At 37.5% G+C, this 24500-nt stretch overlaps 2 protein-coding genes across 2 annotated transcripts in view; both read left to right on the forward strand.

Annotated features, from left to right (window-relative positions):
• The window catches only part of LOC104124731 (cytochrome c oxidase assembly factor 8), a 39488-nt gene extending 21958 nt beyond the window's left edge, over positions 1-17530 (forward strand). The window contains exon 5 of the mRNA XM_035892652.1: positions 17496-17530. The gene's annotated coding sequence lies outside the window, so the exon portion shown is untranslated. The remainder of the gene's footprint in view (positions 1-17495) is intronic.
• Positions 1-24500, forward strand: part of KLC1 (kinesin light chain 1) — a gene marked incomplete at its 3' end in the record, with an annotated part of 45223 nt that overhangs the window by 15083 nt on the left and 5640 nt on the right. The window contains exons 2-4 of the mRNA XM_009637109.2: positions 17496-17757; positions 20589-20819; positions 22891-22969. Coding sequence (XP_009635404.2) covers positions 17497-17757; positions 20589-20819; positions 22891-22969 — 571 coding nt within the window. The remainder of the gene's footprint in view (positions 1-17495; positions 17758-20588; positions 20820-22890; positions 22970-24500) is intronic.

Genomic DNA, 24500 nt, shown 5'->3' on the forward strand with positions numbered 1-24500 from the left:
CTCGGCTGAGGTGGTTTATTCTGGTGCTAATTCGGTGATGGTGAAAGGAGAGGTGGGGACAGCAATTTCTCGGGTTTTGTACATAGTGACTGGCTTCCTATATTGTAGGTCACCTACCGTGCTGTAGTCGGAGGCGATTCATAGGCTTGGGTCTTGGCCAGATTTCTACACGTATACGAAAACCGTTCATTAGGAAGACATTATTCTAGGAAAATGCCATGAATACACAGCTGACTTAATTGATAACTGTATCTTCAGGGCAGAGATTAGCTAGGCACTTTCTAATCTTATTCTGGCTTCATGTTTCTAATATTTTTAGGTAACAAGATGCCTGATTTGTAGATCTGCATAGCACTTGTCTGTAATCACAAAAAAGAACTTCGTGACTCCTTATTGAAGCATTTTAATGACCAAAGAGGCAACACCTAGTGTAATGCTACTGCCTGGCTTTTTGAAAGCTACTAAATCAATGATGGTGCTCTTACGCTTTTTTTTTTCCTCTTTTTTTTCCCCTGTTAATGATTTCCATTAGTGTATATGATTTAAACGTAGCAGCGGTACTCAAGTATTGCACATGGAATCAGACTACAGAATCAGAAAATAAAAACAGCTAGAAAAAAGTGAAAGTTTGTTTTTATAGTTTGCTTTGGACAGCAAAATGGTGAGCAGATGTCATTCATGATATAAAATACTTTCACAGTAATGCAGAAAAGTACATAACATGAAGACTATTAAAATGTAATTTTAGTGTTCTTGCATTTGGCAGAAGGTTTAGTAACAATTACTCTGGGAAGTAATTGTCTCTTTTGCTTCCACTTTTGTATTTGCACTTCACTTAAATAGGAAACTTAGGCCCAAAGGGGGTGTGCATTGGAAGCTAAAAAGGAACCTTCGAGATTTAGACAGCTGAGCATTTTAATTAAAAAACCAAAACAAAATACCCCAACAGAACTAAAACTACCACCTTTTTCAATGCACAATCGGTTTCAAACTCTTTTGGAAAATAGCTTTATTTTAATTGATTATGAATTCTAAAGCTTCAGCGAAACACGATAGAGGATATTGCAACCCTAGGATTATAGATACAATTGAAAGTAACACATTCAGCATTTACTGGCAGCAGAGAGAAAGCTGATCCATCTGGTGATTCTGAGTAGAAGACCTTGCGTTTTGTAAGTCACTGGCACAACTGTTTTTGTGAACATGTAGTTTAAGAGAACCTTTTTGTGAAATTAGGACACATCTAGAGAACTCTAGCAGTTCCGTTTAGATACACATTTTATATAACGCAGAACCGTGTGGGTAAATGCAGGGAGTTTTAAGTTGTCAGTTCCTGAAACTCGCACAACAATGCAGTATCACTTCTGCATCATGTTGCAGTTGAAAGTTTGGCAACCTGTCTGTTTCCCAAGGATGATGATGGAACCGGACAACTCCAGTAATGAGGAATTCTAACAGCAATTCGAGCTTACATTCCCTTCACTTTCTAATCAAAGAAAACATGCTATCATATGTAACTAGAGAATAGCTACCCCCCAAACGCCTTGTGAAATAGCCTCATTTGCTGGTTGTCAAATTACTGTGGTATGCTGACAGTGCCTTATTAATGGAAACTGATTTTTAAAAAGGTCTGTGTTTGACAAAAGAGGAATTGCGTACACAATTGTGACTTAAGTTTGCAGGAGACTGGGATATGATCTTCTGAATGTTTTTGACGTACCAGAATAAAAATAATACTGGACGGGCACTTAAGGCATATAAGAACAATTTGCTGCTTCCTCTGTTCATGAATAACTGACTAAGAAAATGTCAGAAACCCCTCACTTGCTCGCTACTCTTACGCAGTATATCTGTATATGTGTGTTTATACGTGTATCTATTTGTGTATACATACCTACCTACGTATGTCTCATTTAATTGGGAGTTTGGGGAAATACTGTAGCCTCGTATTCAGTTCTCAGTCCCCTTAATGTAGCTTCTGTTTCTCTTGAGACGTGGGCTTGTGCAGTTACTCTTTCATCTCTTCCTCTATTTGGCTTCTCTGGCAGACACGCAATTGGATTTATTCTGGGATTAATAGCATCTCTTCTGATGCCTAGCTCGTGATTATTTTAAAATTTAATTTGGTGGTGTGCTGGTTTTGGCTGGGGTAGAGTTAATTTTCTTCATAGTAGCTAGTATGGGGCTATGTTTTGGATTTGTGCTGGAAACAGTGTTCGTGATACAGGGACGTTTCTGTTACTGGTGAGCAGCGCTTGCACTGGAGTCAAGGCCTTTTCTGCTCCTCACCCCACCCCACCAGTGAGGAGGCTGGGGGGGGGGGGGGGGGGGGGCGACACAGGGGGAGGGTGATGGAGCCCTGCTGTCCTGAAGATGGCTGAGCCCCTGCCTGCCCATGGGAAGCAGTGAATGAATTCCTTGATTTGTTTTGCTTGCACAGGCAGCTTTTGCTTTACCTGTTAAACTGTCTTTATCTCAACCCATGAGTTTTCTCACTTTTACCCTTCTGATTCTCTGCCCCCCCCCACTGGGGGGAAGTGGGTGAGTGACTGGGTGGTGCTTAGTTGCCAGCTGTGGTTAAACCATGACAAGTGTACAAATACTTGTTAAAATAATGTTTTTATAAGAGGAGTAGAAAATAAGGAAATTTGGGTAAATTCATAAATAACCAGAATATACTAATGTATTTAATATTGAAGAGCATAATAGCAGACAGTGATGGGGACAAGCATGCTAGGTCTATTTAAATAAGCATCTCGTCGTCTGTCTGTCTCCAGGGTGTCATTCAGTATGACACAACTATTGTAAAAATGGACCAATTCCATCATCATTGCAATAAAGTGGCTAGTCACAGGCTTTTCTCTTAATTCAGCCTGCATAATACTTTGTGTTTCCAAAGTATTTAATTGTTTTATACAAACATTGTATTTACCTTGACTGAAGTTTAAGAAAATGTTTCTTTTCAGTGTTAACTCTCATTTTCCTTAAAACAAAAGCATGACACATATATTGTCCAATAGATACTTTGTGGTAACTAAGGACCAGTTAAAGACGGATTGTTCATTCTAAAAAGAAACTTCTTGGCTTCAAAATAGAACTGATTATAATAGTTATATCCTGAGCACAGTCTGCTTCAGGTATTTTTGAGGTATTAAGGCTTTCCCAGTAATTTCTTTAGTGAAACGTTTTCCCTGCTGAAAGCAGGCTGTAGAAATAAGCGTGGTTCCTTTGAAAAATTAGTTAATAAATGCCTGACCAGAAAAAGGTGCACTTACGCTGGCTTAGATTTGCTGAGATGCTTTTGTTGCCTTCATTTTATGAGATTTAAATTGGGGACTTTGTTAGAGGGTCAGAGCCAGAATTACAGATGCTTTCAGTGATGGAGGAATTATTTCCATAGTGGTTTGTGTGAGGTGCTTTGCAGGCATCAGGCATAAGATTGCACTGTACTTGGTGGTTTTTTTTTTTTTTTCATATATTTTAGTAATGACAGGCCATAGTGAATAGGCAAGCATGAGGACTGAGGATGTATGCTTCCAGTACCCCTAATATATTTAGGAATGTGAACAAAGGAGTTGTTCTCAGAGGATGAACACTAAAGCACAGTTAACACTAGATATGCTAATTTCTTATATAAAGAAAATTAATCTCTGATACTTGGCAGTTTCTTCAGATTCAGTCAGCTAGGAAAACAGATGCAAGTAATGGTATCTGTGTGTTGATTTAATCACTGTTTGTTTCTTTGAATCCAGCTTATTTCTCATGCACTCTGCTATTTAACTCTTCTTAGTGCAATCAGAAACGATCTTTACGCTAGAAGCTGTGTTTTGACATGCACATATAATTAAATTGAATTTATTTTGTCACATAATTATTGGCCATCTTTCTTGCTCAAAACTGGAAGCATGGGATTGTGTCATCTTCTATTCCAAGTATGCTTTCCCTCTTGTCTACATAAATGTACAGATTTTTTACATGGTTTCTCAATATTAAGCCTTGTTTACAGGTAAAAGCAGTAAAATGTCTTTTGTGGGTAGACTTAAAAGTGAGCAGTTTCCTATTTTGGTTCTTTTGTAAGTATCTGCCGTAAAACCCATTTGTGGTATTAAGATTGTGTTTCTGGGATTATGTCAGAACTACAGCTGATTTTATTAAACTTTGAAGTGAACAGAGCAAAGGATGTATCCAGTCTAGTCAGTAGTACTGGCTTCCTTACGTGTCAGTAGGGTTGGGGTGGTGACTAATTGTACTCTACTTACTATGTGATGTACCCCAGCAAACTATTTAAAAAGTTAACGTTGCAGTAATTAACATTCAGAAGGCCAAGAAATGTCAGATATAAAGCTGCATTTTTTGATACTACTTTAAAAGTTGTATATAAAAATCAGTCTTTTTAAAGGACAATACATATATTTTTCAGAATTATCAGACAACTGTGTATCTTAATTCTTAGTAATTTGCATTATATACAAACACACAAACTATTTCTTAAATTCTGTGCTGCTACCACTTTAGGCAGCATATTACCACTAATATTTTATAATGTTCTAATATTGTGCTTTGTCTGGAGACAGCACAAGTAGTTGAAAGTTAACAAAAAATCAGATTACTTGCAACGTGCTGTTATTTGTGCGTGTGTGCCATTCCCCAGTGTAGAGGATGGTGGTTTTAAACTTTTTTAAAGGGTTGCAGTAGCTGCCTTCCTGCAATGTATCTTGAGTTTGCTCCTTCCAGCTGACAGTAGTTGAATGACTTTGCGAAGCATTTCATACAGATTTACGGACTAGCAGGGGAGGAGGGGGGTTCTGTCTTGAGGGTGATTCCGGATGTTCCTTTATTAAACAATGTCAGGCTGAATAACGTAGGAAAGTCACAGTTGTATCTGTCTCTTCCAGCTTGAGCAGCTTCCGTTTCAGTGTCTGCTGTACTCCCTCATCCCTCTTGTTTTTGCTACGAATGGATTTTACTATCCTCTGCCTTTAACATTTCATTTGTTCAGGTGCTTAGACTGGATGTTCCTCCCCACGCCCAGTCTTGTTTAGTGTGTGCTTAGAGGGAGTAGGGTTGGTTAAAAAAGTGGGATTCCTCCCCCCCTCGCCTCAGTGTAGAGGGTGGCTGCGTGTAGTCAGATTAATGCAACTAGTGGGGTGGTGATCTGTGAGGATGCAGGGGGAGGGTACAGGTTTGAGATAGAAGGACAGCAACCTCCTAAAATGTTTCTCCCACGCCCAGTCATGTTTAGTGTGTGCTTAGAGGGAGAAGGGTTGGTTAAAAAAGTGGGATTCCTCCCCCCCTCGCCTCAGTGTAGAGGGTGGCTGTGTGTAGTCAGATTAATGCAACTAGTGGGGTGGTGATCTGTGAGGATGCAGGGGGAGGGTACAGGTTTGAGATAGAAGGACAGCAACCTCCTAAAATGTTTCTGCTTACTGAACAGTAATATGTAATCAACGTCTAAGGATACAGTTGAACCCTTTTTCAGTCTCGGCACTGGTTTATGTAGTTGTACACTCCTGCTTGTTCCATGTCCCCATTCTGTTAACACATGCATGGGAGGTGTATTTTGGCTGTTTGTATCCTGCTTGTTCCATGTCCCCATTCTGTTAACACAGTTTGTTGCATGGGAGGTGTATTTTGGCTGTTTGTATCCTGGACCTTTTCCTTTTCTGTCCGCCTCTGACTGAAAATTAATCCAGTAAAAGGCATAAATCTTTGGTTTGATTTGTTATGGACAGGAGTGCTTGTGCTGGCATGATGGAGGATGTGAATGAAATGTATGGCTGCATGAGGAGCATTACCAGGTTTTTATCTCTAACCATAGTCTTGGTGAGTGAATGCTCATGCTCTTGAATTGGCAGGAAGCCAGACCAGATGATTCAGTGGCCATTTCTGTCTCTAAATTCCTCTGTACATAGAAGGCAATAATGTGTGGAAGATGGAAGAAGGCACTATATTTACCATTTCCCTGGATGTAGCCCAGTTGCGTTCGGTATAATGAATATTCCTGTATTGAAAGATGGAGGGGTGCGGGACTCATGGTGATGTTTGGCAGCATGCGAGCACACATGATAGTGACCTAGAGGTCTCACTAGAGGTACGAATGAGTGAATACTCAGGAAGATATGTTAATACTGGGAAGTTCTGGTGTGCGAACCTGATCTCTGTGCCTACCATAAGGTAGAATTACGTTTGACAGAGAGGATGTGATAAAACTGCTCCGTAGGGTTCTGGTCTGGGAGCATTCTGGAACACGGAATGCTAAAAAAAAATCCTGGGGGCTTAAGAAATGGCACAGAGATGACAGGTAGTGTTTTGTTATAGTATTGATAGGTGTCTCAGCCAGATGTCCTCGTTTTTCAAAGATTTTGTTATCCATCCTGTATCTTTTGGAAAGGCAAGAGGCACCACAGGGTGACTTAGACTCAGTGTCCCAGTAATTTGCTGTTACTTAATTACATCTCTTTTCCATTGTTCAGAAAGAGATAAAGGCAGATTAACGATTCAATTACTCTGCTTTTAAGTCTTTCTTACTCATTCTCTCATGGTACTTTTAACTTAAAATTATATACTGCATGTTGATTTTAGAGCACACTTAAAATACTGCTGTTAGAATACATTGTTTAACTTAAAAAAAATTCTAAGTTTGGAGAATGCAGGTAGAGAGCAAAGATGCACAGTGTATTTTTGAAAGCAACAGTCAGTGGGGTTTGAATTACAGTGCCTGTTTGTGTGGCCATTGAATCGTGATCCCCACCCAGCTGTTGTGTTAACAAATGGCCTGGAAATACGCTTGCTGACTTTTTTTTTTCTTTTCCTTTTTTTTTTCTCTCCACCTGTAGTCTGGCTGCACATGGAGCAATACTTGCAAGTGCATGATGTGTTGCTTTTTATGGCGCAGTTGTTTTAGGAAGTGACTGTTCTGCTATCCTTAGTGTAGAAACATAGGATCATTTGGTTGGAAAAGACCTTTAAGATCATAGAGTCCAACTGTACCTGTCCACTACTAAACCATGTCTCTAAGCACCTCGTCTACCTGTCTTTTAAATACCTCCAGGTATTTAAGTACCTCCAAGTAGTGGGTTGCTTTCAAAACAGATTTACCCAAGCGAGATGGTTTAAGAAATAATATTTTTAAAGTAAGTTTTTACTTCTTTTTTGTCTATTTTCCAGTTAGTGTGTGCTCTTGTTCTGTGGCAGTCCATCAGAAGAGTTGTGTGGTGCATTGGGATGGTGGGACCTGTCACACTAGTGTTGTTCAGGAGTCCCGAAGGAGCACCCGGTGCCCCAGTGGTAGCTAAGATAAATCATGAATGTGAAAAAGCACTGGAGAGGGAGTTAAAACGGTCTGATCCTCAGATGTGAGTGCACTGAATGTTAAGGCATCTTTGTCAAGCGTTGGGTTAGGGCCTTCTGTGCTGCTCCGTCCCTCCTGGCCCAGTAGAGTTCAGACCATCTGAGTAAACCCTGCAGGTTATGATGTGCTTAACAAGGAGTTTCCAACCATACAGCAAAATCAGCTGTCTGTTGTAGTAGGTAGCCAACAGTGAATGGTACGAGGTTGTTTTTCTGCATGATTGCATCATTTGCTGTGCTTTCTATGAAATGCAATTTGTAAGGTGTGAAAAAACCAAACCAAAACAAAAAAAAACCCCAAAAAACCCAACCAAAAAACCAACCAAACAAAAACCCTTAGTCTGTTTGGTAATTGGTGATTGCCATCAAAAGTATAAATTTTGATGTAATATTTAATGAGGTAGAATTAATTCTTTTTCAGTATTAAGGACGATGCCTGAACAATTTACATGTGCAACTCTTTTTCTGTAGTCATTTTGGAAGAATTATGTTAGTGGTTTTGTTTTGTGGTGGTGGTTTTGGTTTTTTGTTTTTTTTTTGGTTTTTTTTTTTTTTTTTAATGGAAGGCTGAGCAGGGGGAGGCTGTTTTTTCCCTAAAGCTTGAAGGGAGACTCTGCACAGTTTGTGCATCTTAATGTAAACCATTAGATAACTTTAAAACCAGATTTAAGGATTTGTTAAACCTAAAGGCTAGTGTGTGCTGAAGCAATGTTAGTGGATGTTCCTTTTATGTCTGCAGAAGAACTTGCTGTTTTTCTCATTTTGGTTCAAATAACCCTTCGCTCAGTGTCCTCAAGCGTGCAAGAGCGATGTGATCTGTAGTCAGTAAATTGTCAGCAAAGCTTCCCCCATAGATCTGATAATATGAGGCAAGATGTGGCCTTCTCTGCCCTTCCTGCATGTGTGGGGTTTTTTTTTTTTATGGTTATAGGTTGCCATAAAAATAGATTTGGTGAAGATTATAGGTCTGATGTTAGTAAGTGGAAGCTGATGGGATTTTTAATGTATAATGGAAGTCTGATTTGATGGGAACGTTCCTGTGCTTTTACCTAAGTGCTATTTAGAGATAAGATAAAAAGATAACGTGAGGATGCTTCCTTTGATTAGTCAGTGAAGCACAAGGCAAAATGAAAGGACTGGAGTCAAACTCAAATGTTTTGTCTACGCTATTTACAGCTTAAAATTTCAAGACAAATAACTTTGAAAACACTTTGATGCTGTACCTCTCTATTCCAGCCTCAGAGACACTCTCACCAGCTAGGATCAGTCTGTTAAAAATGTCTTATTGAGACCCAGGATTCACTGAAGACATGGTTGCACGAGTTGGCAAATCCATAAAGAGCAAAGTGCCATTTCTACACAGAAATAGATGTAGATGTTGAGGGTAAAAACTGTGGAATTTGATAATGAGGATAGATTTGTAACTCAATCTGCCTTGACTATTTCTTTAAAAATACAGTCAAAATTTCCTTTTGATCCACTTAACATAGGAAATTTATGAAGCACGTCTTCGTAACTGCAAAATACAAAACTACAATATGTTTTTTGAATAATTAGCCTTGATTTTTCCTGATGTATCTTTGATTCTTGTGACAAGCATTTTTAATAACTAAGGGTAAATATAATGACCTTTTAAATTATTCAACTTCTGCCTTCTGATGCTTTTAGGTATGTATATTCTGACTTTATGTAACTACTCTTAATACAGTCATGATAATTTTGTTAAAATGATCTAGTGAGGTGGGCTTTGTGGTCATAAGCGCAAGGCAAATCCTGGGTGGCCCAGACTGCTATGCTGTGTCAGTGTTTTAGTGAACAGGTGAAATGCTCTGCCTTCTTGAGGTCTGTTGGTGGCTGCTTGGAAGTGTTTATTAGTGCTCACAAGAAACTAAGGAAGTGCCAGCTTTGAAGAAGATCAGTAGACGCGGATTGCTGTTGACACAGCGGTGGTACAGAAAGAAGAGACAACTCCCTTGCTCCAAGGGATAGGAGGCTGCAGCCTGTCTTGTCTTCAGAAACTGCATGGACATAATTAAAATTAACAAGTTGACATTGGAGCTCTTTGCTCAAGACTACCAAACAGTGGAAGAGGTTTGTGTTGAGTTTTATTTTTCTGGAAAAGAATGGTTTTGATCTTGCCATAGGTCTAAGGACATTTAATAAGTATGTTGTTTCAGATCTAGAGTAAGGAGGGTATGTACCACCAACCTGTAACAGATGATAGTAACCTTGATTAACAAGGAGTTAATAAGCATGTACCTTCTTGAAAGTATAGCTGTGGTGTAGTTCCTCTAGACTCATGACTGGGGTCTACTAAACTGCCTTAGATGCAATGCCTGTCACGTTTCTTTTGCACTTGCTTCAGCTTTGACAAAGAGTAATCTCTGATGTGATAACAAATGCATAGAAGGATCTTATTTCCATTCAGCTTCATTTGAAACCTGAGCTGTTAGAAGGACTTGGGAATATATACAGAGAATAAATTTTTCTCTTACATGCTTATGATACATGCAGGCTCATTGTAGGATCCAAGCAGATGCAACTTTTCGGAGGAAAAATAATTCACTCTGATTTTAGGATATATTGCTACTCTCTGCTTTCATTGCTATCGATTTTTAGTAGTTCACAAAGTTAAAACACAGTGGGTGACATATGCCAGAAAGAGGATGCTTTCCCTTGATTCCTTTTACCCAAATAATGGGGGTAGGCATAGTAATGTGTAGGGGGGGTAGCTGTATTATCTGGGGGTCTCTATCTGCTGCAGAATGTGAGCAGGAAGAGCAAGGTGGGATTTGGCCATGGCCTGAAGCATTATGGAATTCCAGATACAGTTGAATCTGAAAGAGATTTTGGAAATAGATTGGCAGGTCATCTGGATTGTCTGCAGTTAAAAGGATACAGATTTGACTGTATCATGGTAATTGAAACGCTAGCTAGTAGCTAGTGTTTATTCAGTGGAGTACTGTCAAGGGCTTGACACCATAATAACCTTTTCTTTAAGAGGGCGAATAATCTGTGTAGTTACAGGATGCTTTTATGCCACTGAATAATTTTATACTGTATAAGGATTTTTTTTTTTTTTTTACTGAATTGTTTGAGCAGGAAGTCATAATTTTAACAGAAGTAGTTTACTTGCTGCAAAAGAATGAAGGCTGAAATCACTCTGAAATTTTTTGGCAGTTATCCTTGAAACATGCAAAAGTATTTCAAAATAGTGTTAAGATTGTTACGTTATTTAAAAGAATGCACATATGACTGCTAAGAAACAGTATATGCTTCACTGGTGTTGATGTAGCATGATATAGAAATCTAAATAACTGCACAGCGGTGTAAATCTTCATAGCTTGTGCTTTCTCAAAGAGAATTGTCAGCATCACCCTTGCTACAGGTTTTATAGGAGCTATTTTTGCTATCGTCTCTTTTATTAGCAAGTATAATTTGTTAGGCTGCTTTTCTCTCTAATAATTTTTTAATCTTCCACAGAATCCAGAGATTTCCCCTGAAAGGTAGTGATTTTTTTTTTTTTTTTTTTTTTTTTACAAAAAATCATAGGCTGTGACATTAAAAGATTCCAAGATTTATCAGGGCAAATGTCCAGTGCCTGTTTTCTTCATCTAAACAAGTACATAATCCTCTTCACTTAAACGTAGTTTAATGTGGTGGATGGGCTTACTGGTAGCTGTTGGGGTTTCCTAGAGTCCGACGCAGCGTTTCTCAGGGGTGGGTGCTGTTGCGATGTAGGGGTAGAACGCGTGGCCCCGCGGCCTCTTCCCACTGATGCTGTGAGGAGAGCAGCCTGCACCTGGCAGAATGAATAGAAAAGCAACAGCCACGTTAGTCCTTGAACTCTGCCAGAAATTCCTTCAGAAATTTGTGGGTTTACCTTTAGAAATCCTAAACTTCTACAAAGTACGAGCATTTGTCCAGTTTGCTTACCAACACAGATGCCTCATGGTGTTAAGGCTCTGAATACGATTCTAAGCTTTTCTTAGGATATGTGACCTTGACATTAAGTGATTACAGATGTCCTTTTTCTAGTATTTGCCTTGCATACCTTCATTTTAAACCAAGTGGTAGGGCAGACTTCTGCCTTCAGGGTTAGCTCCGAGTTGAAGGCTGGCCAAAGGAGGACAATAGTTTTTTTTAAAATTCAGGTGCTTACTAGCTGGAAGTTGATAGAAAAAGTGAGTCCAAGGGGTTCATTCTTTGTTCAAACATGTGTGTTCTAAAGGGCTTCTCATAGCTTAAAGTTGGCTGCTGGTCATGTGCACCTCCATCTTCTTACCTGCTTCTGGTCAGTGATTTACAGCCTCCAGTACATGCTGTTATTCTTCCCGCTGAGTTGTTTTTAAGATAGCCTGTGTACGTGTGTGCTAAATGGTGAGGATGCGTTCTGAGATCACGTATTTGGAAACCTGAGGCAGTGCAGAAATGCGGCAGCATTCTGTTTATAGAACTGGGTCAGCCAGTGTACCTTGAGTCCGACCTCCAACAGGACGCTGTTTGCAGGTGCAGTTCAAGATTTTCTGTTCTGTAGAGGCTCACGTGGATTCAGATACAGTTACGATGAAAAGAGTGACAGATAGCATTGGCAGTTCAGCTGCAGCCCTGAATGTGTCAAGAGGAGAAATCTACTCGTTTCTGTTGTAGTGTTAGAGATGAACGTATTGGAATAAAATTCCTGAGTGTAAGGGATCATTCTGCTTAAAAGGAGGGCAAGTCAGATAAAAAGGGAAAGATTATAAATTTCTTTGTGTGGGAATATGACTTGTGGTAGCAGAAATAGCCTCACAGAGACATTAACAGATTAAAAAAAAATAAGTAACCATTGTTATTTCAGACTGTTATTACAGATTTCTGACTGTAAACCATAACAGCGGCATGTTTCTTATCTGAGTCCTTTTAGAAATACCTTTCTAAGTATATGAAAGACATCCGTGGGTGATTCATCCTCGCCATTTCTGACTGGTGCGTGTCGCTGAGCTGCCACGGTAGGAAGGGGTGCAATTAGTGTAGTGTTTGACATACTCCTCGTGTCCCTCGGCAGACTGGTTTTCATCTCTTGCCTCTGCTGGTGGTTTTCTTTGGTGCTTGGAAGGCTTGTGATCTTTTGAGGATTGTTGGAGAAGGCAGTTTTCCATAATATGAAGATTAGCAGACTTTCAAGATGGTACGTGCCATGATGTAATGAGATGCGTCCTTGGTCTGAGCAGGGAATTAATGACTTGAAATTTGTAGCTAATACGAAATGAAACAAGTGCATGCCAGATGTAGGATGCTGAGCTTTGCCATTTAATTAAGGAGAAACTAAGACTGAAATTAGGGTTAAAAGCCCTGAATAGACTGATTACTGTTATGAAACAGTGAACTGATAGGTATATATTGGAGATACAAAAAGCTCAAATTAATATATACTGTATCATCGTGGAATTTGCAGTGCTTGTAGGTGACAGGCCCCATAGCTATGGCTTGAGCCAGTCTTGTAGTTGCTTTTACTGTTAGGAAAATGATTTACTCTTTCTTGTATGCAGACACATTATTCTCTAATTTTCAGCTATCCTGCCTGCTATCTGTGTATTCAGAGGAAAAGGTTTAGGGAGAATTTGACTTGTCACAGCAGTTTACTGACTTTTTTTTTTTAATTGTTTTTTAAAACAGTAATGATCAGACACTAGATACATTAAAAATTTATCTTCCAAACTTTTAGTATTTGAAACCTGACTATTAAATAATGAAAATATCAATACTGAGAAAGGAAATTCTTAGGAATACATAACAAGAAAATAAAAATAAAAGTTTAGAACTTTTTAGAATAAACGTTTATTTGTCTTTAGGACTCATGCTAATCTTCAGTCAAGGAAAAAAAAAATCTTGTGGGTTTCTTAGAAAAATATTCTTCCTTGATAAGTTTTCCTATACAAAGAAAGATTCATATGATTATGTGTTTTGGTTCAGGAATTCTTTGAGGTGATCTGCAGGGAAATGACACTTTTTTTAAAGTAGCTGAGTAGGAGAAGCTATTTATGTTTAAGAGATCCTTAAATACAAGTTGAAGAGCTGCAGTAGCTAGCTCTGATGTGTGCATGTCCATGGGAGAATTTAGGCACAAATTGTAATGTCAGCGTTACTAGTGTAATTGGTTTGAAAGTTTTATGACTAACAAAATACTTCAAATGATTAAAGCTACAGTCACTGAAGTTGTTTGTATATGATGAGATTATCCCAGCAGCTTGGCTCTGCTTTCTTTAGGCTTTCTTTGGTTCAGATTCTTGCTATTCTCAATCCATTTCTTCGATTGGAGTGCATACTATAAAATCCTGCACAAACTTCTTTAGTAGGTGTCATTGTAGGGCTTTTTATGTTGATCTGTCCAAGTCTGTTAATTTGTGTGTGTTTGAAGAAAATGGCTTGATTATTTTTTTAGGTGTGTTGGAAAGTGTTAAGTGACTTTTATACTTTAGTATAGTCTCTGTTGTGGTAAATAAACCAGGAAGGAAGTTCTACACAGGCACATAGCTAATACGATATGTAAATTGCTGAAGCCAGCTGGCTAGTCTATAACTGTCTGCATTGCATTTTTTTCCCTTATCCAAATTTCTGTTTTCCAACTAAACCTTTGTGCATCTTAATTTTTTGTTTTTCAATTGTACACTGTATTAAAAATTAGTATTTGGATCTAGAATTCTTGTCCTGTAACAAGTAAAACTTGTAGTGCAGTGGACTGTATACAGGATAAAACTGACAGGAGCTTAAGAAGCCTTTGACTATGCCCTAAAAAAAAATAGGAAGGCATGGTAGGTTTTGTCTCTTTTCCTCTGTGTACATGCATGTCTGCTTCCTGCATGCAAACGGAACTTTTGTGCTTCCTGTGTGGGTTTGCTGCCTCAGGGTATGCAAAACTAATTGTATGATTATGTATTCAAATATGGTCTTGTTGTTTGAATAGCTAATGCCCTTTTGTAAAATATATTTTTAAAAAATCATGGAAATAGCACCACACCCCCACACTACTCTTAAAAGATGTTAGGTATTTATTTATTAATCTTACTCCTACAAAGAATCAGATCTGATAGCATGATAAATTACATGTTTGTTATTCTCCCATTTTCTAAATTATTCTCCTAAGCACAATCTATAAAACTCTGAACAACATTGTCCACATTTTCTGTAGTGTTTTATACAGAGATCATTTAAACAGACACCCTATGAAACCTACACAGAAAGGTTTATTCCTTTCTTGTCATTGAGAGAGATTAGGATTCTAACAATTTTCATTAGAGGACATTTGAGAATTCTTCTCCCTGGCTGCATGGACCTTCAGATCAATCTGTGTCTCGATGTAGCTTTTGAGTTGACAGCAGCTCCAGTACAGTTGCTTGTACGGGTAGCTCTGAGGCAGTGAAAGCTTATAGCTTTCATGCTATATATATGCTATACAGCTTTATATTTGGTTTAGAATGAGGTGATTTAAAAATCTGGCATACCGGACTGAGACAAGCAGCATGTATTTGTAAAGCACGTCTACTGTTGCGATGGGCTTTGAGTATGTTTTTGCCCCATTGGATTTAAACTTGCTTTTCCTTTCTTCAGAAGCTTCTGTGCTGGCTCAGCCTTCATTAATTACAACTTCACTGTATTTGGCTGGCGCTGTGTGCCTGATTTGACCTATGATCTGACAACCTTTTTTCTTCATAGTAATGAATTAGTGTCCATTTCACACCGTAGATGTAATTGTGCATGCAGATTTGTCTTTTGGCTGGATTTCATGTGTCGGACAGGTACTTCCCAGGCTACTTTATTCTTTTTGCATGAAGGCGTGACCATTGCAAGTCCTAATGTTTTTGGTATTACTTCCTTGGTTTTGTATATTCTTTTTGTAACAGTGAATGGCTGTTAATTTATCTGTATTAATCACCTAGAATTCATTTAACTTCTACTGTAGTGGTTAAAATGTGCAATTTTTTTTAAACAAGATCTATACACGTATTGCATACAAGCATGCAGACATCTGCCATCTTTGGTGTAGAATAACTACAAAATATTGAAGCATGCAGAAGGAATTGATACCACTGTTCACGTAAGACAGACAAATGATCGTGTACTTATTTTGGAATGTTGTAGAAAAACTCTAGGTATTTTAAAATCTTATTTCTCAGAACTTCTCTAATAGAAAATGAAGTCCCTATTCATTATATGTCCTCTACTGGTTTATTTCCTTATGGTCAAAGGTTCGGTTCTTTGCATTCAGATGGAAATTGTTAATTGAAAGTGTGAAAGCATGCTGACAATAATTAGGATTGAGCTGTATGCTGAAGTTGGCATAATCCATAACAATTTCATATATGGCTATGCATGTTAGAAGCATTTATTTCCAAATTTGACTTCCATTAAATTGCAGTTCATTTTTATACACAATTTTAGAGAGTATGTGTTTTAAAAATGTTATTTAAGCATTCTGGGTAATAGTTCTCAGGTTATAAATGGGAAATGTGTAAATATAATTCTGCTCATCAGGTTTTGGTGAGTTGATTTCTTATGCCATGCTACATTAGATGTTTTATTCACATTAGATGTTTTATTCAGATATATATGCTCTGTATTATATATATTTGTGAATATGAAGTTCTTGCATTAAACTGTGGTAAAACCAAATTCATTGCTTCCCCAAATTATCTGTGTTTTTAGACAATAGATTATTACAAAATAAGCCGGTGTAGCGTACAGCTCTTGTGACAAATGGGAATGCCTGTTACGTATCGCATTGCAGGAGACCATAACAGAGAGGGTATATAAACAGAAAGAGCAACCTTTTTTTTTTTTTTTTTTTTAATGTAACACAAGAGCATAAGAGCACATCCTTTGGCTGTTGTCAGGAAGTGGTGTATATATGCATGTTCCTTATAGCACTCTTATTCAAGATTTCAGTGATTATAATTTTTTTTCCTTTCTTCTAAAACTAGACTTGTTTCTGTACAAAGTTTTAATACAGTTTAGCTAATTAATTTTAAATGTTAATTTATCAAAGCTTCCCCAAGTGTCTTCATAGAGATGTGATAGTTTATTGCTTTTGAAAAATCTTTCCCACTTTATTTATTTTCTACTTTCTGATTCAGTTGAAGATATTTATATCTTAAGTATAAAGGAGCAATTCATCAATTCTTTATTTTGATTATAGAGCACCTTTCTTGTGACATTTAAAAAGGATCAGTGATTTCTGTGTCTTCTATTTGTATTTTTACAGTTACACTTGTATGTCATTTCAGTAACAGCATATATAAAGTTACCTGAGTTTCTGAACTGTTTTTGATATTTATTTGCATTTGGTAGAGGTGTTCACAAACATTCAGAAATTTGCTACCCTTTATGTAGTGCATGAGGTACTGACAAAAGCATAGTGAAATGTTTCTTGCAGGGGTTGTGTTATGCAAACCATTTTTTCCAGCATGAGACAGCTGTTGCAGCTTCATCAAAACAGCTGCATCTGGACCTGTAGACAATCGGATGTCTATATGTAACTGTAGAGTTACAATAATGAATGTAAAGTAATCTTAGGGGGCAGGCGTTATTTTCAAAATACGCAATGGTAATAGCTTTTGTAGCCCTTGGAAAAGGATGAAGATGGTGTTTCCTTCTTACTGGAAAAGGACAAGTTTTCTCATGGTTGACTGGTCAATGCTTTTAGAGGGTTGGATGGTATTTCTTCAAATTCCTCAAGAATCTAGTTTGTGGATATTTGTAAAGATAGTTGTAGATCAGTGGCATCTGAGAATAACTATTACAGTATGTCTTTTGTACATCATTTTCTTTGCTTTTGCACATCCTAGAGATGCAACCTGGTTCTTCAGTGCTTGTTAGAAATTCTTCTGACATACTGTAATACAGATTTTTATTTTCAGTTGTTTTTTGGCTTATGAATTAGTGCTAATATTAGCTCCGGAAATAGAAGCTGGAAAACTTGAAACACTGTTCAAACCCAGGACTTAAAACACTAAAAGTTCTGCAAAAATATAATTACATTCTGAATATACATTTCAATTTTTTTTCAATTGTTTTAATGGCTTCTTAAAGGAAAGCTTTATTCAGTTATAGAGAATTGCTTATTTTATTGTTACTTATGGGTTAACTTGTGGACTCTTTTCTTTCAGAATGTATGAAAACATGTCCACAATGGTGTATTTAAAGGAAGAGAAGTTGGAGAAGCTCACTCAAGATGAAATCATTGCCAAAACTAAGCAAGTGATTAATGGACTAGAGGCACTGAAGAATGAACACAACTCAATTTTACAGAGCTTGCTTGAAACACTGAAATGTTTGAAGAAAGATGATGAGACTAATCTGGTTGAAGAAAAATCAAACATGATTCGAAAGTCACTGGAAATGCTGGAGCTTGGCCTTAGTGAAGCACAGGTAAAATTGCAGTAGAAATAAAGCATTTCAGGCTTTGAATGAATTTTTGGTGTAAACAAAAATAAAAGAAAGATCATTATTTGACCTATAATTGGAAATGTTGAAGTGAACAGATCAGTTTTGAAGGACTTACATTTGCCTTACTGAATATTAGCAGTGTGCTGGGACCTCTGTTACTTTTGTATGTTAAGGAAAAAGACTGCTGTACTTAATACAGGTAGATGCTGTCTGCCTTGCAGTGTTACAGAACTAATTATGCATTTGGTACTAAAGCACTGAAGCTCATAACTGAGCACAGTGAGACAGTTGCTATTTTCTGTTTAGACTTTTCTACAGCATTAGGCAGGTAATGTTTGAGCAGCTCAAGAACTGAGCATTGGCATTTTAACTCTAAATTATTGCATAGGGAGGTCTTACAAATGAATTAGCTCCAATCTTTGAGCTCTCCTGTAACCTTAAATTCATAATTTTTATTCCCTTGATTCTGAGATCCTTGAGCTCATGATGCTGCTGGAGCTCAAGAATCTGCAATGTTTATTGAACATTTTACTAAACCAAAATTGAATCTAAAAACAGTTTAAATGCTAAGAATCAATCTGAACAACTTTCACTGATGTATTAAAGAAAGGACTCTGAGCTAATTCCTGTGAACTGTGTTAGTTGATGAAAGTATCGTCTGCAGAAGATGAGTGAGAAGATGCACGTTTAGTCAGGATGTCAGGACTATATTTACAGTCCAGCTTTAAGGTATTTTGCACTGGATCAAAAACCAGAAGTGATGTGATGGAACACAGTCACCAGTATAAAATGGCAGAGTGTTTGCAAATGAGTTGAAAATGCCAGTGAGTTGGCTTTATATTAGTCTATAACTGTGCTCTGTCTTCTCATTTGGAGCAAGCCATTATTTGGTGATCTGGAAGTTGTGTGCATTGGATCGTGGTAAATTGAGGCCTGAGAGAATGAACAAATATAGGTTACCAGACATGGGAATGTAGAACCCCTGATCATTACATTACAGACTGTCAGGCCTTAGTTCATTGTACAAGCTTTGATCCCTTCTGTTGGAAGAAAATACTAGAAGATATATGGAATAAAATTGTAATAGTTGAGTTACCTTCAGTGGGTGTTTGTAGGAGATCTGTGAGCGAATGAGTAGCTTCTCTTCCCTGACTGTAACATGGTACTGGGACTCCAAAAAGCTAGTTCTGATTCTTGGCTCTATCAAATTCAGCAGCCTCAGTTGCAGATGTTACTGCTGTCTTTGTCCCACATGGTGTTTTGTGAACTGTGGTGGCGAGGAGCCAAGAAGTCTGCATTTACTGCCTTTGTTAGGAAAGCAATTATACTTCAGAGTACTGCTCTCAGAGCTGATAAGCCTACTCTTCCCGCATGCTTTGGGTTGCAGCAATGTAGGTTTTTTTTATTTGCAGTACTTAAGTTATGGAAATATTTTGTAGATGTTTTTGACGTGGATGTAGGTCTGATGACGTGTTATTTCCATGAAAATGAAACTGACTTTGCTGAAGAAGTAATCAAACTTTTATTTCAATTAATTCTAGAGAGGAAAAATTACAAAGGATTTTAGTTTGCCATTGTAACATGCGGAATGTTGACCATTTTGACCCTATTATCACAACTTTCCTAAATATCCTTTCTGATGTTAGGAATGCCACTGTTTGAATAGGCCAAATAATTTAAATTCTTAACAGTTTTGAATATGTAAATAGATAGGTGCTAAAGTCTGGAGATGTGGACTAGTATTAGGAAATTATACCTGGAGTTTTCTTGCCTATATAGGAAAAAGTAGTTTCCAAAGGTTTGATGTATTTTTTTGAAACATGAAATTTCAGCTAAGGACACCATCTGCTTCACGTGAAGTGACTTAGTTTAAAAACACTTCCAAGTAACTTTGTTTTAAAGAAATGCGCAATTGAGGAGATTAAATACTAATAACTTGGGTATGTCAAGGTCATCTAAAAGAAGATTTTTATTATCACCAGTTGCCCATTCTTACAAGGTGTGCTTCCTGGGATTGCCATCAGCTGTTCCACGTGTATCAGTGGGAGATTACATAAACAGTGAAGAGAGAGTATCTTCTGTATGTAGTGGTTGCCTTTCACTTAACAAGCTCCTTTTTCATTGAACTTTGCTTAGAAGAAAAAAAAAAAATCCAAGTAGGCTGCTTTTATGGCTGTTCTATTTTTTTTGTCCTTAATGTGACTGTTCAAACACATTGAAAGTCTGCATGCTCAAGCTTATGATATGTATATATAAAGTGCTTATATAAATTGTATGTTCAGTTGCACATTTAGATCTCAGCAGTATAATTGTCCCTTTGAAGTATTACTGTTATGCTGAGGTGTTCATCCTTGTGAATTGTAAGCATGTATACAAATCCTTTTCTGTCTGAAAGTTGCTAAATTAGAACTCTGTGTTAGTTCTTAGGTTATTTCTGTGACCCTTCAAGCTAAAAGTATTACTGCTCCATTTCATGTTAGTGGAACAAAGATTTCCATTTCAGTAATCTAAATCTTAGTTCAAATTTTTCAGGTATTTTAAGATTATCTGTAATCTTCAAGGAATTCTAAAACAATTTGACTTCTGATTGCATCATGGAAAACAATCATTAGCAAAGAGTTCCTCTAGGTTAATTCTGGCTGAAAAAAATGGTAAAAGCTTCAGAGGAAAAGTGAGAACCATATATATAAAGATACCTGAATGTTTACCAGATTTCACAGCTGACATAGGTTTTAAATAATAAAAGGCTGTTATGTGAAATATAGCACTGCATTCTGGAGGAAGTATGTCATGCGACACCTTCTGCTTTTTAGGTAATGATGGCCTTGTCAAATCACTTAAATGCAGTGGAATCAGAGAAGCAGAAATTGCGTGCTCAGGTTCGCCGGCTATGCCAGGAAAATCAGTGGCTACGGGATGAACTTGCCAATACACAACAGAAGCTACAGAAAAGTGAGCAGTCTGTGGCTCAACTGGAGGAAGAGAAGAAACATCTAGAATTCATGAATCAATTAAAAAAATATGACGATGATATTTCACCATCAGTAAGTAGTTGTACAGTAAAAAGCACCTTACGTTTACGTATGTGTTATAATGTACCTAGTTACCAGAAAATTACGGATATAAGCATTTTACTTGTCTCTAACTTAAACTTGTCGTTGAAATGCTAACCTTGTACCAGTATCTCATGGTTTGCAGAAAGATTCCGAGAGTTCCATTCATTCTTGTTCTAAGAGAGTAAATGTTTTGCTGTCTGTAGATAATAAAATACATATGAGGGTCAAAATCCATAAATACTTACTTAGTATCCTATTAACTTAAAAAATAGGAAGACCTGAACTTCAAGACAAAAATTTTCTATTCAGCAGTTAAAATAAGTAGGAAATGTAAACTATTAGAGGTTCTAAGTACATAGGGGACTTGGCTTATTGTGATTGCAAGAAAAATACTTAATTTTCATGTGGTGAAATCAGTGTGTAGCTTTTATATCTGTTGAGAATTTACACTTGGATAGGATGTTACTGAATCCCCTTTCATGACCCTCTGTCAGATGTGATCATCTGCATATTTTCAGTCGTGTTTAGCTAGTCCATTGTGTTACACAGATTTAGAGAGAAAATGGATACATTTTTAATTTACAGAAGTAACTTACCACTTAAAAAAACTTCTGAATTATTTGCCCTTGTTGCTATCCTTTTATTTCGTTTTCTTAAGTTAGATAGCACTGTAGAGAAATACCTCATTTTGTTTGTTCAGACCTTCTCAGCTGTGTCTTGGAAGGAACAGTTTTTCATAACCAATTATTTCAGCAACACAATGGTTTAAAATGTATGCTTTTTAGTCATGCTTAACTGACTGCTTGACTAAATACTTTTTAATGTATTGAGTAGTGAGAGTTGTTTTGGTCAGTTGCATGCGGAACTTTTCAGTGCTATTTAATGAGTTGGTGTTTGTAGCTCAATACTGTCATGAAGGCTGTTTAGAAAAGGGGCAGGAGGAGGGAATTTTGATGTGCTAACTTCTGATCTGTAATCTACAAACCGCCTAAATAGCACCATTATTTGAAGTTTAATTGGCAAATAGGATCAAAGTAAGCAAAGCATCTTTATAGTTTAACTAACCATATGGACAGTCTCTGTTGTTAGCCTTTGAAAACAGACAACTGCATATGCTCAGTATGAGGTTGGAATCGGCACACTTAATATTAAGAACTTCCCATCTGAGATCTAGTCCTATCAATCTGCTGGTTTTGCAGAGCTCCTACTTTGCCACCATTGAACTTGAATGCTGGCGGCAACAGTTGCCATTTCCGCATCTGTGGAAAAAGGTGTTGGATGGAGACCCAGAAAAATAGGAATGTGTTCTGCCTCCTGGGTTTTCTCATTACTGAGATAAAAATTTCTGAGAATTTCAGCTATTTATATTGTGCAGACAGGATTGATGGATGTTTCTTTATTTTACATGATTGTGGGATTTGAAATGATCTTTGGATGTTTAAAATCAATATATACTGGTGGATTGTGCAGAAATTAATATGGTTCCAGATGGAGACTATTGGAGATGAACTTCCTTTCAAGAGTGGTTTTTTTTCTTTTTGAACCTCACAGATCACAATTGCAAAATCTATTATTTGTGCAGAAGTTCAGTACTCAGAAATTGAGGTGACAGAATTGAAGTTGCTGGTACAACTTTGTTCTCCTTCAGGAGATGAATCTCCTTATTCCTCTCCCTTGCTCATTTATAACTGCGTTTATGACTAAAAAAGTACAGTGGACAATTCCATATACAGTAACGTTCACTCTTCACTGGGTACTTTCATTAGTAAGTCTCTGTAAGAATAGCAAGTGTGTTCTTGTGTGCTTAAATTGAGACTGAAATCTAGGAGACCTGATTTCTATTCCTGGCTTTTCTGAAGGTGTCCTGTATTGTTTTGGGACAGAGTATGTAAATGTATTTGAACATAGGACCTTCAGTAAGCTATGAGAAATGTTATTCTTGGCAATGCCTAATTTCTGAATGTGGGGTTTTCCTTTAATGTTGCTGAATAAATGGACTGTCCCTTTATGCCTTAGATTTAAGTGTAACAATTTGTTTGGGTTTGGGGTTGTTCTACAGGAGGATAAAGATACAGATTCCACCAAAGAGCCTTTGGATGACTTATTTCCCAATGATGAAGATGATCAAGGACAAGGAAGTAAGTGCACTTCAAATTACAGTATTAGTGTATTTCTGCAATGCAGAATATAAAGATGCTCTTTACAAAAACTAATCCACATTTGGGGTTCTCTGGGACACAGCGGAGTGGTGAATGCCTCTGCTAGAATAAGGAAGCCAGTCATTGATACACATTCTGTGCATGAATATGTATAGAACTGGGGCTTAGTTTTTGAAAGGGAGTTTACTAGCTGTTGTAAAGTCCTTGGGACTGACTTCAATACAAAATCAGTCCCACAGTCTTTCTGTGGGCCTCAGAGTGGAAAAGGTTTGATCCAAGTGACTGAGGCAGATTCTGAAATACTGAAGCTTTTTGATGGTCTGCCCAGATGGTGAATTCTGTTAACGACCTTTTTAATGATCTGATTTAACATTTTGGGGCTCATACAATCTTTTGTCCTTTGCTAAGACTGTCTAAGATGAGTAGTAAAACTAAGAAGTATTGTCTTCAAGTCAGAAGGACTGATGAACATGCAGTAAAATTTGAGGTAGGGGTATGGTAGTGTGGTTGGAAGAAGCCATTAATAGATAAGGCTTGCTTAGTGAAATAAATTTTTTTTTTGTATGAGTGTAAAGTTGATATTGTATAATATATTGATATTGTAGTGTATATGCAGTGTACTGGTAGTATAATGGGTTTTAGTAGACAAATGACTTCAGAAAAAAATGTCCAAAGGGTCTCACCTTTGTAATCAGTTTCGAATTTCCTTTATGGGCCGGTACACAAGATACGCTCCATGCTTGTTAGCATGGTAATGCTATCCATAGCCAGCAATGTAAAGAAGACTTGAAGAGTTTAGAATGGGTTAGTGATGACTATGAACTCCACCCAGAGCTCATCCTTCCTTCCCTGGAATTTTGTAGTAGGAAAATTGAATGGCAAAGCTGTCTATATACCTGCGTAGTCAATCTACCTTATTTTGCTTTACAGAAGACAAAGCTGACGTTTCAGTACTTTCCCTGGAGGTCAAGGAAATTACTGAAATGCTTCAGTGCTTTGGTAGGCAATGATTGTGGATGTAGGCTTGGAATTGTATGATTCCACTGACACAAAAAGGCTCCCACTTGCTGTGAGAGTGTTTTTTGCTTAACAGAAAGGAGAGAAGAAAGTCAGGCTCACAGTTGGAGCCCTTATACTGTGTTGTCTAAAACTTAATGAAAATGAATAAGGGGTAATTTTCTCAGTTGTCCCAGAAACCTCCCAGGTGAAGAGAAAAAAGGTAGTAGATTTTCTGGGGGAGTGGGAGGGTGGGAGTTGCAACAACCAAAGGTCAGGAGCTACTGGACAAGTGGCTAACCCTGAAGGTTAGTAAGTAAAACCAAAAGGTTGATGCTGGCTTTGACTCTGCCTTTTCTCTTGCAACTATTAGTGGCATCCAAGGTGTTTTAATCCTTTATGTGCCAACCTTAAGCAAACAAAGGGAAACAAAAAAATTTTGTATTTTTAGAGAAGGAGATTTAAAGGAAAAAGGACAAGTCATTTGAGCTTTTGGGCAGGTATTTGGCTTGTC

This window comes from Egretta garzetta, unplaced genomic scaffold (assembly GCF_000687185.1).
Source record: "Egretta garzetta isolate BGI_Z169 unplaced genomic scaffold, ASM68718v1 scaffold334, whole genome shotgun sequence".
NCBI lineage: Eukaryota > Metazoa > Chordata > Aves > Pelecaniformes > Ardeidae > Egretta > Egretta garzetta.